Consider the following 14,547-nt stretch of genomic DNA (forward strand, 5'->3'; position numbering starts at 1 on the left):
GAAAGTCAAAAACAATGAATTTTGTTCAACAACAAAACATTTTATTACTGGAATCCTAAACATGTACATACAAACCGGATTCCAAAAAAGTTGGGACACTAAACAAATTGTGAATAAAAACTGAATGCAATGATGTGGAGATGGCAAATGTCAATATTTTATTTGTAATAGAACGTAGATGACAGATCAAACGTTTAATCCGAGTAAATGTATCATTTTAAAGGAAAAATATGTTGATTCAAAATTTCACGGTGTCAACAAATCCCCAAAAAGTTGGGACAAGTAGCAATAAGAGGCTGGAAAAAGTAAATTTGAGCATAACGAAGAGCTGGAAGACCAATAAACATTAATTAGGTCAATTGGCCAACATGATTGGGTATAAAAAGAGCTTCTCAGAGTGGCAGTGTCTCTCAGAAGCCAAGATGGGTAGAGGATCACCAATTCCCACAATGTTGCGCAGAAAGATAGTGGAGCAATATCAGAAAGGTGTTACCCAGCGAAAAATTGCAAAGACTTTGCATCTATCATCATCAACTGTGCATAACATCATCCGAAGATTCAGAGAATCTGGAACAATCTCTGTGCGTAAGGCTCAAGGCCGTAAAACCATACTGGATGCCCGTGATCTCCGGGCCCTTAAACGACACTGCACAACAACCAGAAATGCTGCTGTAAAGGAAATCACAGAATGGGCTCAGGAATACTTCAAGAAACCATTGTCAGTGAACACAATCCACCGTGCCATCCGCCGTTGCCAGCTGAAACTTTACAGTGCAAAGAAGATGCCATTTCTAAGCAAGATCCACAAGCTCAGGCGTTTTCACTGGGCCAGGGATCATTTAAAATGGAGTGTGGCAAAATGGAAGACTGTTCTGTGGTCAGGCGAGTCACGATTCAAGTTCTTTTTGGAAATCTGGGGCGCCATGTCATCCGGACCAAAGAGGACAACGACAACCCAAGTTGTTATCAACGCTCAGTTCAGAAGCCTGCATCTCTGATGGTATGGGGTTGCATGAGTGCGTGTGGCATGGGCAGCTTGCATGTCTGGAAAGGCACCATCAATGCAGAAAAATATATTCAGGTTCTAGAACAACATATGCTCCCATCCAGACGTCATCTCTTTCAGGGAAGACCCTGCATTTTTCAACAAGATAATGCCAGACCACATTCTGCATCAATCACAACATCATGGCTGCGTAGGAGAAGGATCCGGGTACTGAAATGGCCAGTCTGCAGTCCAGATCTTTCACCTATAGAGAACATTTGGCGCATCATAAAGAGGAAGGTGCGACAAAGAAGGCCCAAGATGATTGAACAGTTAGAGGCCTGTATTAGACAAGAATGGGAGAGCATTCCTATTTCTAAACTTGAGAAACTGGTCTCCTCGGTCCCCAGACGTCTGTTGAGTGTTGTAAGAAGAAGGGGAGATGTCACACAGTGGTGAAAATGGCCTTGTCCCAACTTTTTTGGGATTTGTTGACACCATGAAATTCTGAATCAACATATTTTTCCCTTAAAATTATACATTTTCTCAGTTTAAACTTTTGTTCCGTGATTTATGTTCTATTCTGAATAAAATATTAGAAGTTGGCACCTCCACATCATTGCATTCAGTTTTTATTCACGATTTGTATAGTGTCACAACTTTTTTGGAATCCGGTTTATAAAAGCATCAACATAAATACAGTATATATGTCTAGTGTCCACTGCTGTGCTGATTCACCAATGTACAGTCCTATTTTGCAACTGGGACAGTAGAAGAATGAAGAAGTTTCTTTGCACAATTATTATTTTTTGCGCTGCATTAAGAGAGTAGAATGACAGTGCCTGACCCACATAATCAATGTGCCCATAGTGTTACTAGAGGCAACACAGTGCAAGACTTGATGATTTCCACATTTCCTCAGACACGAATGACAGTTGCTTGATGCTTGAGGTATATAGAACATCTTGAGTATGTTACATTTTGCTTTTAATTATACATGAAGATGAATAATCAAATCAAAGCAATTTCTTAGCAATAAAAACACAATCTGTTTACCTGAAACAATTTCCTTCTCTTTAAAATGTGTGTGGTGAAACACTTTAGTCTGTACACTGCTCGATTTTCTACTAGAATATGTTATAGAGTCACAGTGTGTCTTCTTAATTGTGTATGATGAAAGTGCTAACATACATAATTTCACTGTCTAATTGTTCAAAATCAAGTGTTTAATTTCAATAATTCGTGAAGGTTATTTTATGTTTCTAGGTTATACGGCATACAATGAGCTAATTGTTCCAAATATTTCACAAAACTGAAGTTGAATTGAGGTGATTTATTTAAGTAATAGTAAAAATGTAGCATACAAAATGATACATTTTCATACCAACAAGGTTGATTTGAAAGATCAAAAAGTTTATACAAAATAATATTTGAAAATACAGCATTTGATTACATGCATTTGAAAATAAATAAGGGGACAAATAAATAACACTATCTGTATTTGTTTTAACAGTAATAATCTTTTAAATATTTCCTGAATGATAAAATAATTTTACACACTAGTTTAATTTTAATAATGTTCCTTATATGTCTTCAGTCAAAATAAACCTGATGAATTGTTAATTTAATTTAAAACTGAAATTTCCATAGTAAAAAGTAAGAGTTTTTAGATCTTTTTCCTACTTTGTCATTTCCACTGTAATGTTCTGTTTTCTATACTCAGATAGCTCTATTGAGTTCTTTTTTTGTATTTTAAACCATTCTTTATTACTTATAATTCATTTGCCAGAGTAATGAACTTGAAAGACTTTGATAAAAATATACCATGTTGATGGTAATTCTATGACAAATTAATCTCAATGTGCTTTTTTTATTCAGATAAGTAATTTCTTGTATTATATGTGTAAAAATTTCAAATATACATATACTGTATTTTCTTTATGTCAGATTGGCTTTCGATGGAGAGTGGAGAAAGAAGTCATATCGGGAAAAGGTGGGAAAGAATTCTTTGGAAAAAGTGTCTCAAGAATTGTTATTTATTTTATAAAAACACTTAATCCTTAATGAATTATTCCCATTATATTAGTGTAATGCTATAGAAGTATTTCTAGTTATATCACAATAAACTGTTTTGGTAGGCAAAATAGCAGTTAAAAAAGTATTTCTCCAGTGCACAGTAAAAAATATCTATAACACAGTGAATTTTCTTTTTAACACAGAAGATGGTGTGTGTCTGTGGTAATCTAGTACCTAGATTGCATACCGAAAAGAATATATTTATCGATACAAGTAAATACAGATTTAATACAGCTAAATACACTATTGTAATTGACTAAGTCTGGATGTTAAATAAAATCTGTGGTAGACATTATATTAAAAAATGGCAAACATATATAGGAAAATTATTAATTTCATTTTGGAAAAAGTAAATGGTCATTACTAATGGTCATAGAAAGTGCTGTGGTTATTTTAATAGCACTATGCCAACAAATTATAACAAATCATTTCATAAAGAAGCCATTATAAGCTTAACACACAGTATAATAAGCCATTAATTCAGAACTTTACTGTCATCTCTCCTACATTGAAGGCTTGCAGTACATTAGGCTGATATTGGGATCATTTGCCACAGAATATCATTCAAAACACTGCATTCAGATGTCAAGATTCTGAAAGTCTTGAGTTTTCCCTAAATGAACCAGGTCAAACAGAACATGGTATTTAAGTTAGTTTAGTTTTTAAGCTAAATAGCTTGTGAATTTTTAATTTACATGTTGGAAAGGTTTTATGTTTTTATGAAATGGCAAATGTTTTTTTTGATTTCCACCTATTCTGTTAGTGAATTTACATTGATCACAGGCAATATCATTTTAGTACCTTTTTAGAGACAGAAGTGATTAATGTATAACACAAAGCAATATACGAAATAATGAAATTAATCCATAAATAAAAATAAAAGTGCCTTTCTTCACCATGACCCTGTAATGTAACAAATAATAGAGGAATTTGATAAATAAAATAATATTTTATATTGATAGTCTTGAATGTTGGTGTAATACATTCCTTGTACTGCTTTGTTCCTTACAAGCCAAATGTGTGGGGCCCTGGATTTAAAGGGCAGTGTTGTATAGTAACAAAATAGAAGTAATTTGTTATTGTACTTTTAGTAAAAAATTTTTTTACCTTACTTGGATATAATTTTTTCTGTCTGCTTCACTTTTATTTCCATACATTTTTAAAGACAAGTTGATACTTTTTCTCCTATGTATTTTACTAAACACATTTGTTACTGCAATATTAAACAAAAGGGCTATGCAAATTTGAATGAATGGTAGCACATGAAGAATCTAGGATGATTTTTAAATAACTCTTAACACTCGCACTCTACGCAGTCATTCAAAGTACACCTTGCTTGAGTCCACAGGATGGGGCAGGGCTGGATGTTGGTGATACAGAAATCCAGTTTTAGTTTTTTTCACAGCTGATGCTGCTGTGTATATACTGTACACTTTCTTCACTGCAGCCTGCCGATTGAGGTGGGGTTGATCCACAGGATGCAGCAAGGTAAACTTGTGCGTTCACGTGCTGTGATCCACTCACCTTGTCGTGTGTTGCACAAATATTGTCTCACATTATCCTAGGCATCATGGCTCCAATGCAGATCATGAACTAGATGAAAAATCCTAACAATAAATTAATTTGAATTTGAAACTAGAAGTGGTAAAGTCTAAGTAAAGCACTTTATTAAAAATGTTTACAATTTGTTTAAGTGACTAAAATTATTAATAAACTAACTCTATCAATTTTAAAATAGTATGGTGTTATTTGAACAAAGGGCGGCACGGTGGCGCAGCGGTAGCGCTGCTGCCTCGCATGATCAGGAGACCCGGGTTCGCTTCCCGGGTCCTCCCTGCGTGGAGTTTGCATGTGCTCCCCGTGTCTGCGTGGGTTTCCTCCGGGAGCTCCGGTTTCCTCCCACGATCCAAAGACATGCAGGTTAGGTGGATTGGCGATTCTGAATTGGCCCTAGTGTGTGCTTGGTGTGTGGGTGTGTTTGTGTGTGTCCTGCGGTCGGTTGGCACCCTGCCCAGGATTGGTTCCTGCCTTGTGCCCTGTGTGGGCTGGGATTGGCTCTAGCAGATCCCCGTGACCCTGTATTCGGATTCAGCGGGTTAGAAAATGGATGGATGGATGGATATTTGAACAAAATGTGGGTCTTTTTCAGGGCCCACTGTTGAAAGGAAAAATCCTTAAGATGTCTGCTCATGCTAAGTATCACTGCTTCCTTTGCAGTTACTTGGCTCAAACTTTAGTTATTGTACTATGACTCTCACAAAATGAAGCTAATCTGAATTATTTTAAGGTTTAAGAACTTTTTAGACTATGATTAAAACAAGGAGAGACCCTACATTTACTTGTATTTTTGATACTGAAATACAGTTGATATTTAATACTTTAAAAAAAATCTACTTAAGAAATTTGTTCATGGGCAGACTTTACTTTTACTTGAATCACTTTTCAGAAACTTATCTCTATTTTTATAAAGTATAGCTATTGGGTACTTTACACATCATTGTCAATGAGATAACCTTTTAGAACCATTTTAGCTTGAACTTGTGTGTGCTACTTATTTAAATTAGGGGTATCACACTATCTGTTTAGTTTGAGTAAATCAATAATTTCATTCTTAACTAAATCAATAGTTTCATTCTTAACTAATAATATTTTATAACAAGCCAATAATATGGACAACTAAACATGAGAATGGAAATCATTACGCTAACAATCTGTATTGGAAACAAAACACAACATTAACTTTGCTGAAAGATTAGCAATGTATTTGCATATTTACAAAGCAAGCATTATTAATAGCAAGGCAATATGTAAGCTGTCATATAAACACTGAGAGAAAAAAAAAGTAAAAAAAATGTAAACCTGTTAAATATGTACAAAGTCATTTAACAACAAATACCATTGCATGCTTGAATCATGGTTTGTTGTGGCCTACAACTTAACACAAACAGTGTTCCTTTCACTTGTAAACAAAGTAAACTACAAAAAATATTGCTGTGTTATTTATTTTTACTCATGGAATCTCCTGTTTCATGGGCTGTTTGTCTTTTTTAAAATCTAAATAAAATGTACTCTGTCTTCCAGATGATGTTGGCTAATGATATACTGTATATCGGTTGAATAACCAGGCCACCAGGAAATTTAGAATGAAAATTATCATCATAATGAAAATCTTAAAAGTCCAGTTAAAAGTACACTATATTTTTCCCATGTAACATACATAAATCTTTGGTACACAGTCTGTGAAAAGCTCTCACTTTTCCTGTAACAGTCTCAGGGTGGTTTATTAATGTCTTCACTGTGATGAGTCATACCGCATAGTTATTTAAAATATATAAAAATTGGCTTTACTATTGAATTTCTTTTAAAATTTTAAACATGTTAGAGAAGTAAAGTGATTGTCATTTCATTTTAAATTATTAAGTTGAATTCAAGACAGATTCATGTTTCTTCTACATATGAAAATAAGTTCAATTGCAGTTGATAAACTATAGTAGCATCACTAGATGGGGCTAAAGAACTTTATATAAAAATACATTACTGACAGCTTCAACAAGCAATATGTGTTTCATTGGCTTGTTTTATATTCTGCTTTGTTTTAGTTGACGTAACTGTTTTATATAATTCATAATTTACTGTAGTTTTTTGTAATTAGCTTATAAATTACAAAGTATATGCTACTTGTATCAAAGCAGTGTTTAGACATGTCTACGTTTAAGTGAAAAACAACAAATTATTACATTTAGATATAGTATAATAAGAATTAATGTATGTTTTGATTTTTTTCATAATATTTGTTCTTTGTTACCTGCACATATCCTGGTGAACAAGAATACTATTTGAGATGATATCTAAGTAATATGAGGGAATGATGCCCTCTAGTGTATGTTTACATCAAGAATAATGCCAAACAAAGTTTAATTATGAAAAAGAATAGTTTTAATAAAGCAAAAATATAAGAGAGTCTGAGAACACAAAGTAATCTTGCTGGTGGGGTGGCTTTTGCTATGTCTGTACTTTTCATAATAACAGTGAATATAACCTTTAGTACTGATCCCTTTTCGCCAAGTGGACGCAGTACTTGGAATATCTAGTAGCGTCATACATTTTCAATAATTTTTTTTAATCTGTAGTGCAGGTGTGACAGATAGAGAGCGCTCTCGTCCTCTTGAACCCTTGGACAATACATCAAACACCAGATAAAAGTCCAATAATTGACTTTATTAATTAACAACAGTGCACAAAGCACCCTCCTCTCCACAATATTCATTAATAAGCACAATACAATCAATAATCAATCCTCCACTGTCCCAGACGCGCTGCCACCTTTCCACCCAGCTCAGCTCGTCATCTGAGGATTTCCCACAATCCTTTATAGTCCTTGACCTGGAAGTGTTTCACTCTCTCTGTCCACGTGACTAGGAACACTTCCGGGTCAGATAAACTTCAACCCGGAAGCACGTCATTCCTCTTGTCCATGTGACTCGGATGTACTTCTGGGGTGCAAGGAAAATACTCTTTGTTCCTCCCTGCAGCGTCCTCTAGCGGCCCCCATGGTATCTAGCAGGGCTGTGAATAAGCACTCCAATGTCCATGATGCCCTGCTAGCATTCGGAGCACCTCTATGCAGCAGGGAGGGCTCCACCTGGCGGCCGGGATGACTGGCCAGCCATATTCTACAGTACTCCTCCCCCAGCAAAGAATTATAATTCGGAGCGGCCAGCCCCGCGAGGGAAGTCTACCTCCAAGAGGAGTTTCTAGTCGAACCGTGGCTGATCCTTGTCTTATATTCCCTGGAGAATCTAGGGGGAATATTAGTCCAATTAGACATCTGGTCCCCTGTTCTCCAAGGACAATATCGCCAAATGTGGCCCGACCTTCGGCATCCATAGCACTGCCTCCGTCCTCCTGTTATTCTCCCTCTGTGGAACTGAAAACAGTTACGAAATGCTGGCTCCGCCCCTTTTCCCACTAAGAAGGAGACCCCAGCTATGAGTCAGAGAGAGCCCTTTTACTGTCTACATCCCCTTTGATTTATTTATAATATGGGTCGGGGTCTTCAGGACCAAATCTCTCCGGCAGACAGCACCATCCAGCTGCCCCGGTTTGATTGGCCTTTCCCCCGACGGCTCTGTCATTGTTGCACACTCCCTTGTAGGGCTCGCAGCTACTTGGCACCCGCTATGAATTAACAGCGGGCCCATGTCACTCTGCGTCCCTCTATTATGTACGGTACGGGCTTCACTTACCTGTATCGTCACATTCTTCATGACGGGAGACTCCCGACCAAATCGCCGTAGGGATTCGTCTACCTTTCCTAACGGTGCTTCGGCCGTCGCTTCCAGCTCTCCGCCGATCTTCTTAATCACCTCCAGCATCTGAAAAATACTTCGCACGGGCTCGATCAGTTTCTCGAGTTCCCGCACGTCTAAACATTTAATTAATTCAGCCGGAGGCAGGCTCAAACTGTCACTCGCCTTACCTTCCGGCCGGGAGCCAATTGGCTCACCCGCTTCTGGCACGTGCTCTGACTGGGCTTGTGGAGGCTGCTGGGAATTGGAATTCTCTTGGGAGGACCGGGCCGCCATCTTTGGCTGACTGTGACCTGCCTGTGTTAATTTATCGGCAGATCGATCAGCCATTTCCCGGCCCACCTTACCTTTCTGTGGGGTGAGCGGTGCTTCGCTCGCCTCCCCCTTCCCCTTCGGAAAGTCCAAGTCCGTAGTTTTGACGGCAAAGTCGCAAACAGTGGGACGCGGACGTTCTTCTTCCCAGAACACACCGGGGCCAATCACATGTCCCTTGCCGGCAGCCAACATGCGGAAGTCCCCTTTCTCGCTCGTCGACTCGCACAGGATCATACCACCGTCCTCAGGATATTCTCCTGCTTTCCGCAGAGCCTCCAGATGTACCTCTCTGAGGCACGTGCACAGGACAAAGTGAGTTATTTTGAAAGGATTTTCAATTAAATTTCCGGCACGTACCTCAGAGCGATCGTCTCTCTCCGGAGGCTTCTCCCGACTTGTGTAGCCGCTCCGTTGCTCTTCCTGAGCGTCGGCCATTACGAGCGTGGCTTTCTCGCTGGCACTGTCGCTCTGCTTGCCTTTCTTCTTCCCCATCTCGTACTTGGTGAAGGTGGGTTCCAGCGCTGTCTCTGCATGTCTACACGTTGTCTTCTTAGGGTTCTCTGCCCACAGAAAATTTATGTACAGGTCCTCTGCCAAAAGGAATCCTGCCGACTACGCCACTGTGACAGATAGCGGGTGCTCTCGTCCTCTTGAACCCTCGTACATTACGTCAGACACCAGATAAAAGTCCAATAATTGACTTTATGAATTAACAACAGTGCACAAAGCACCCTCCTTTCCACAATACTCATTAATAAACACAATACAATCAATAATTAATCTTCCACTCTCCCAGATGCGTTGCCACCGTTCCACCCAGCTCAGCTCGTCGTCTGAGGATTTCCCACAATCCTTTATAGTCCTTGACCCGGAAGTGTTTTGCTCTCTCTGTCCACGTGACTAGGAACACTTTCGGGTCAGATAAAAAGTCCTCCTTCAACCCGGAAGCACGTCATTCCTCTTGTCCATGTGACTCGGACATACTTCCGGGGTGCAAGGAAAATACTCTTTGTTCCTCCCTGCAGCGTCCTTTAGTGGCCCCATGGTATCCAGTAGGGCTGTGAATAAACACTTCAATGTCCATGATGCCCTGCTGGCATTCGGGGCACCTCCATGCTGCAGGGAGGGCTCCACCTGCCGGCCTGGAGGTATTGGCCAGGATGACTGGCCAGCCATATTCCGCAACAGGCTTAAATGTGTTAATCTTTTTTTTTTTTTTAATAGACTAGAATAAACTAGTGCTTTGTAATTTAGGAAATGTCTCTGCTGTTGTCAGTTTTAAGATAATCTGTTAAAGATACTTTTGCTAAGTTAAATCAGTTTTGGAAAAGCTATTGTCATAATTAATACGTGACCAGTGCTCTCTTTGGGTGTGGTTTCAGCCTTCTGCCCAGTGTTCTTGTAAATAACTTTGCTCTCCTGTGATTTTAAATTAGCTTTAAACAGGATTTCGAACATTATGCTGTGTTACTCCCACATTGTTTATACCAGTCTCTTTTACTCAGAATTTGTCTCTTTATTAAATGTGTATGTTAATATGTATTTATGTCTAGCATGCTTTTTTAAGTCTTGTTTAATGCTTTATAGCTTTTTGTAAGACTTTTTTGGCTTTAACTTGGAAGAATTTGTTTTTTTCCTTACATGGGATTGGGTTCACTTCCGTTGTTGAGATCACCGCAGTACTGGAAAAGTCCTGCAATGACAAATTTAAGCATAGTGGATGTGGTCTGATTAGAAGTGCCTAAGATTCTAGATTTATGAGCTAATGTGCTACTTCACTGTTGCATGAATGTTGAAGACTATGTGGGTATCCAGTATAAACTTGGGATAATGCTTCTCATTTCTGTAAAGGATAAAGTTGTTTTTCTGTTGAAACATCACACTGTTTGGCTTACCTTGGATTGGGTGCTGGTAAGAAGACTCTAGCAAATAATTAAGCCTTGGATCCATGATTAGTCAATTTTATCCTAACCTTGGAATAGTGGAACAACCCTTTATCCTTACAGAAATAAGTAAAGTAAATGTAACTGTCCTAGCTCCCATACACGTGCTTTTCTGACATCGAAGCAATAGAAATTCGCCAGGCTAATACAATGGAGCACTTTAAAAAAACTGCTAAAAACACATTATTTTAATATGACTTTCTCATAGCTTCATTTTAGTTTAGTCCTGATACTCTGTATATGCATTGAATTATCATTATCATTTATGGTGGTTATATATATATATATATATATATATATATATATATATATGACCACAGGCCCCTACAAGGGTGGAGCTTCCATGCCCTGAACCCTTGGCCCTCAAAGCAACCAGGAAGGCAGCCCCACATGATCCCAGATGGGCGCACGCCCACTTCCGGTCTTCAAAGGCGTCCCGCCGGGTCATCGCCCCTGGCATCCACGACAATATATATATATATATATATATATATATATATATATATATATATGTGTATGTATGTGTGTGTGTGTGTGTGTGTATAATATTTACTACATGGCTTTGCCTCCTGCTTGCTTTGCTCACCAACCCCAAGGCATGCGATACGCACCAGCCACTCGTGTATATGGAATTCACTTTCACCAAACAAAAAATCGTTAATTCTTTTAATGAGAAAACTTCTTTGTCCGTGTTTTTCAGATAAATGTCGTATAAAGTGCAATACTTTTGGACATATGGATTTGTATCCATTATTGGGCTGTAGAATTTCTAAAATGTCCGATTGTTTAACTCTTTCAATTCTTTGTTGCATCGCTTCTCCGTGATCATAAATATAAACCTGAATGAATTGTGGTTTCTTTGAAATTAAACTTGTAGTACCTTTAATTTTTGCGGGACCACAGATTCTCATAGTGTATGGTCCTGAATCAAGTAAATCTACGCTTTGAGCATTGATTGATGCGAAAGCGAACAGATTATTGTAGATTTGGATATTTTGCCTGTAGTGTTTGTGGATTTCACTTTCATCAAATAAATCTTTCATTTCTCGCGGATACGCCTCTTCATTGGGAAGAAACACTACGTTCCCTGATGGCAACACGAATTAGACAATCCATAAGTCTCTGACTTAAACTTTAATGCCGAGCAATATCTACATACTTCTGTCATATCACCTATGTCCATATATTCGATCTCTTTTAGCTGTGACATTATTTCACGGAGTAATAATTTCCATTTGTTTGTGCTAATGTGATCTTTACTATCATTTTTTTGAGACTTTCGAATTTTAGTACTTTCATTATCTGTTACCTGCTCTGCATGTGTATTGCACCATTGTTTTTGAGCCTCTTTTCCAAGTTCTACTTTGTTATCTACTCTTTGTCTTTTATTTTCTGCCCCGGGCATGGTTAAATCTCTTGGCACAAAGTCTTGTCTCGCGGGACTTGAAATGATCTCTCTAAAAAAAGTCTTATCTCGTTATTTATATTTATGAAGGAAAATTATTTATACAAGCCAAAGATATTTGCTTCCACAATCACTGAGCAGTACCTCACAACACCTTGCTGTCTCGGTCAAATGGTGACCCCTGTTGGATGAAAATTCTCTTTTATATGGCTGTTGAGAGAAGTCAGCCAATCCTTGGCGTTGTATACCTCAGTCACCTATTGGTGCGCATTACCTCAGCTTTATAGAGTAGGAATAGACTTTTTATTACCTATCATAAGGTATTTTTACGGGGGAGCGTGTAGAATAGGCATCACCAGGGGCCTCGTGTATAAACGGTGCGTACGCACAGAAATGTTGCGTAAGAACTTTTCCACGTTCAAATCGCGATGTATCACCAACTTTTCCACGGTACCTCATGCCTTGTCGTAAGTTCTCAGCTCGGTTTTGCAGACTGGTGGCACCCAGCGTCAAAGCAATGGTACTGTTCCTGTGTGATTACTCCTTATTTTCATGACGTGGCTTTATAAATACACTGAAACTAACCGCATATTGTTTATTAGTGTAACGCATCTGATTGTAATTAACTTGTAACAATATAATGGTCCAGGGAATAGCCATAGTATTCCAAATACCATAACTGCTTTAGCGTTGTTACCCTCACTTCTCCTTCTTCTTCTTCTTCTTCTTCTTTCAGCTCCTCCCATTAGGAGTTGCCACAGCGGATCACCTTTTTCCATATTACTCTCACTGCACCACTCGGAGTATTTATATCACTGTATCTGAGTGTGAATCACAGCAGCAGCTGATCGGAAAGAGAATTATCGGTATACAGTTTCATAGACACACTGTCTCAGCCACTGCAAAACGTTTTAAAGCCTTTCCTGTACGGACCTCGCCGTTCAGAAACAGTTTCATCACAAGAACTTTAAATGCATTCAATCAATTGCACCTTGTAGAACTGTTTGCACTTATAAGTAAAATCACCCCACTGTAAACTTGCACTACAGTTATAATATCGCACAACCTGAGCCACTTTATAAAGAGCGTATTTACATATGATGACGATATCATTTTTAAGGTGAAATGCAGCAAAATATGTTTGTTAAATTATACAGATAAAACTTTAACTTCATTTAAATAATCTATATTCTTCACTGGGAGTGTCGTTAAGGATAGAATAATTAAACATGTACTACGAAGATATTTCAATGTTCTTTAAACATTTTGAAGAATCGGCGCTAAGCTTACAGATGGCTTAACTTCTATTACAGAGCTGATTGTGTGGCGATCGGTTACTTGGGGAAAGAAAAGCACAGACTGCAGTGACGGCTACACCAATATATATTGAATATAAAACGGAAAGAGAAAATAACAACACAGCTAAAAACGCAGCAACAAATTTCGGCAAAAGTTAAATGCTTGTGTCATGAGCACGAGGCGGCTCTGCAGTGTCTGCAACGGACGTGGCCATCCACTCCGTGCATAAGCTACCTTACTGACATTGGCGGGCAAAGGAGCCACCGATTCTTCCTCTGCCCAGTGCCACCACAAGCCTAGAGCCGCCCCTGAGTACTGCAGCAATAAATTATTTCATCGAAGTGAAACGCATGTTTAATAACTTGCTTTAACTCCTATCCATGAAAATGATATCATGTATACATCTCAGTATTTTAGTTATTCAGAGAGCTGTAACATCACGAATGTAATGGATTCTGTGTCCAGTTGGAGGAAGAGAGCCGGTTTAAGAAGCAAGTAGTGATTCACACACATAGGCACATAGAAGATCAAATACAAAACAAAGCATTTAACGTGCTACTTTAATTACGATGTGATTTGAGAAACTGGTTAATTAAACGATTTTAAGATGAAGTTTATGATGTTCTACTTTAATGACAAAATAAACTATGTGATTAAAGTGGAAATGTCGAGATTGAAGTTGACATTTCATGCTTTTTCCCCACCGTGTGCCTTTTTTTCTCTGTACCCTAATAAGCTTTCATATGACACTCAGACATTGGGCTACAACTCGGCTTTTCACGGTGACTTTGATATGTGACTTCTTTTTTATTTCCGGCACTATGCGATTTTGTGAACGTGAGCTTTCAAGTTTCTCCAACACGCTATGTCACTCGATCAACTTCCTTTTGTTGATTATACCACGGTTTATTTGAACAAATAGTATGTTTTTTCTTTGCCTCCACTTGGTATTCGCTGAAATTCTTATATTTTCCCCCATGCTTTTCCCATTGTCTTTTCACAGAAGGCTGAGTTTAAGGGCGATTTATATTCATTTGCATATTCAAAGAAGCGTAATTCTGGGAGGAGTTGGGGCGTTACATAAAGCGTGCATGGCGTTAGTTTTCACGCTGATCGGGATTTGTGTAGCGGAAGAGCGTGGAAGTTAGATGCGCACAGATTCCTGCATCTGGATTTTTCTGTGCGTAAGCACATTCCGGCTTTTGTGCTTACGCC

The 14,547-nt window shown here is 38.5% G+C and overlaps 1 protein-coding gene across 2 annotated transcripts in view; it reads left to right on the forward strand.

Annotated features, from left to right (window-relative positions):
- The window catches only part of fra10ac1 (FRA10A associated CGG repeat 1), a 79,959-nt gene that overhangs the window by 36,029 nt on the left and 29,383 nt on the right, over window positions 1-14,547 (forward strand). For both annotated transcript variants that reach the window (XM_039772204.1, XM_039772197.1), the window contains exon 8: window positions 2,933-2,978. In XM_039772204.1, coding sequence (XP_039628138.1) covers window positions 2,933-2,978 — 46 coding nt within the window. The remainder of the gene's footprint in view (window positions 1-2,932; window positions 2,979-14,547) is intronic.

Source organism: Polypterus senegalus, chromosome 1 (assembly GCF_016835505.1).
Source record: "Polypterus senegalus isolate Bchr_013 chromosome 1, ASM1683550v1, whole genome shotgun sequence".
Taxonomy (NCBI): domain Eukaryota; kingdom Metazoa; phylum Chordata; class Cladistia; order Polypteriformes; family Polypteridae; genus Polypterus; species Polypterus senegalus.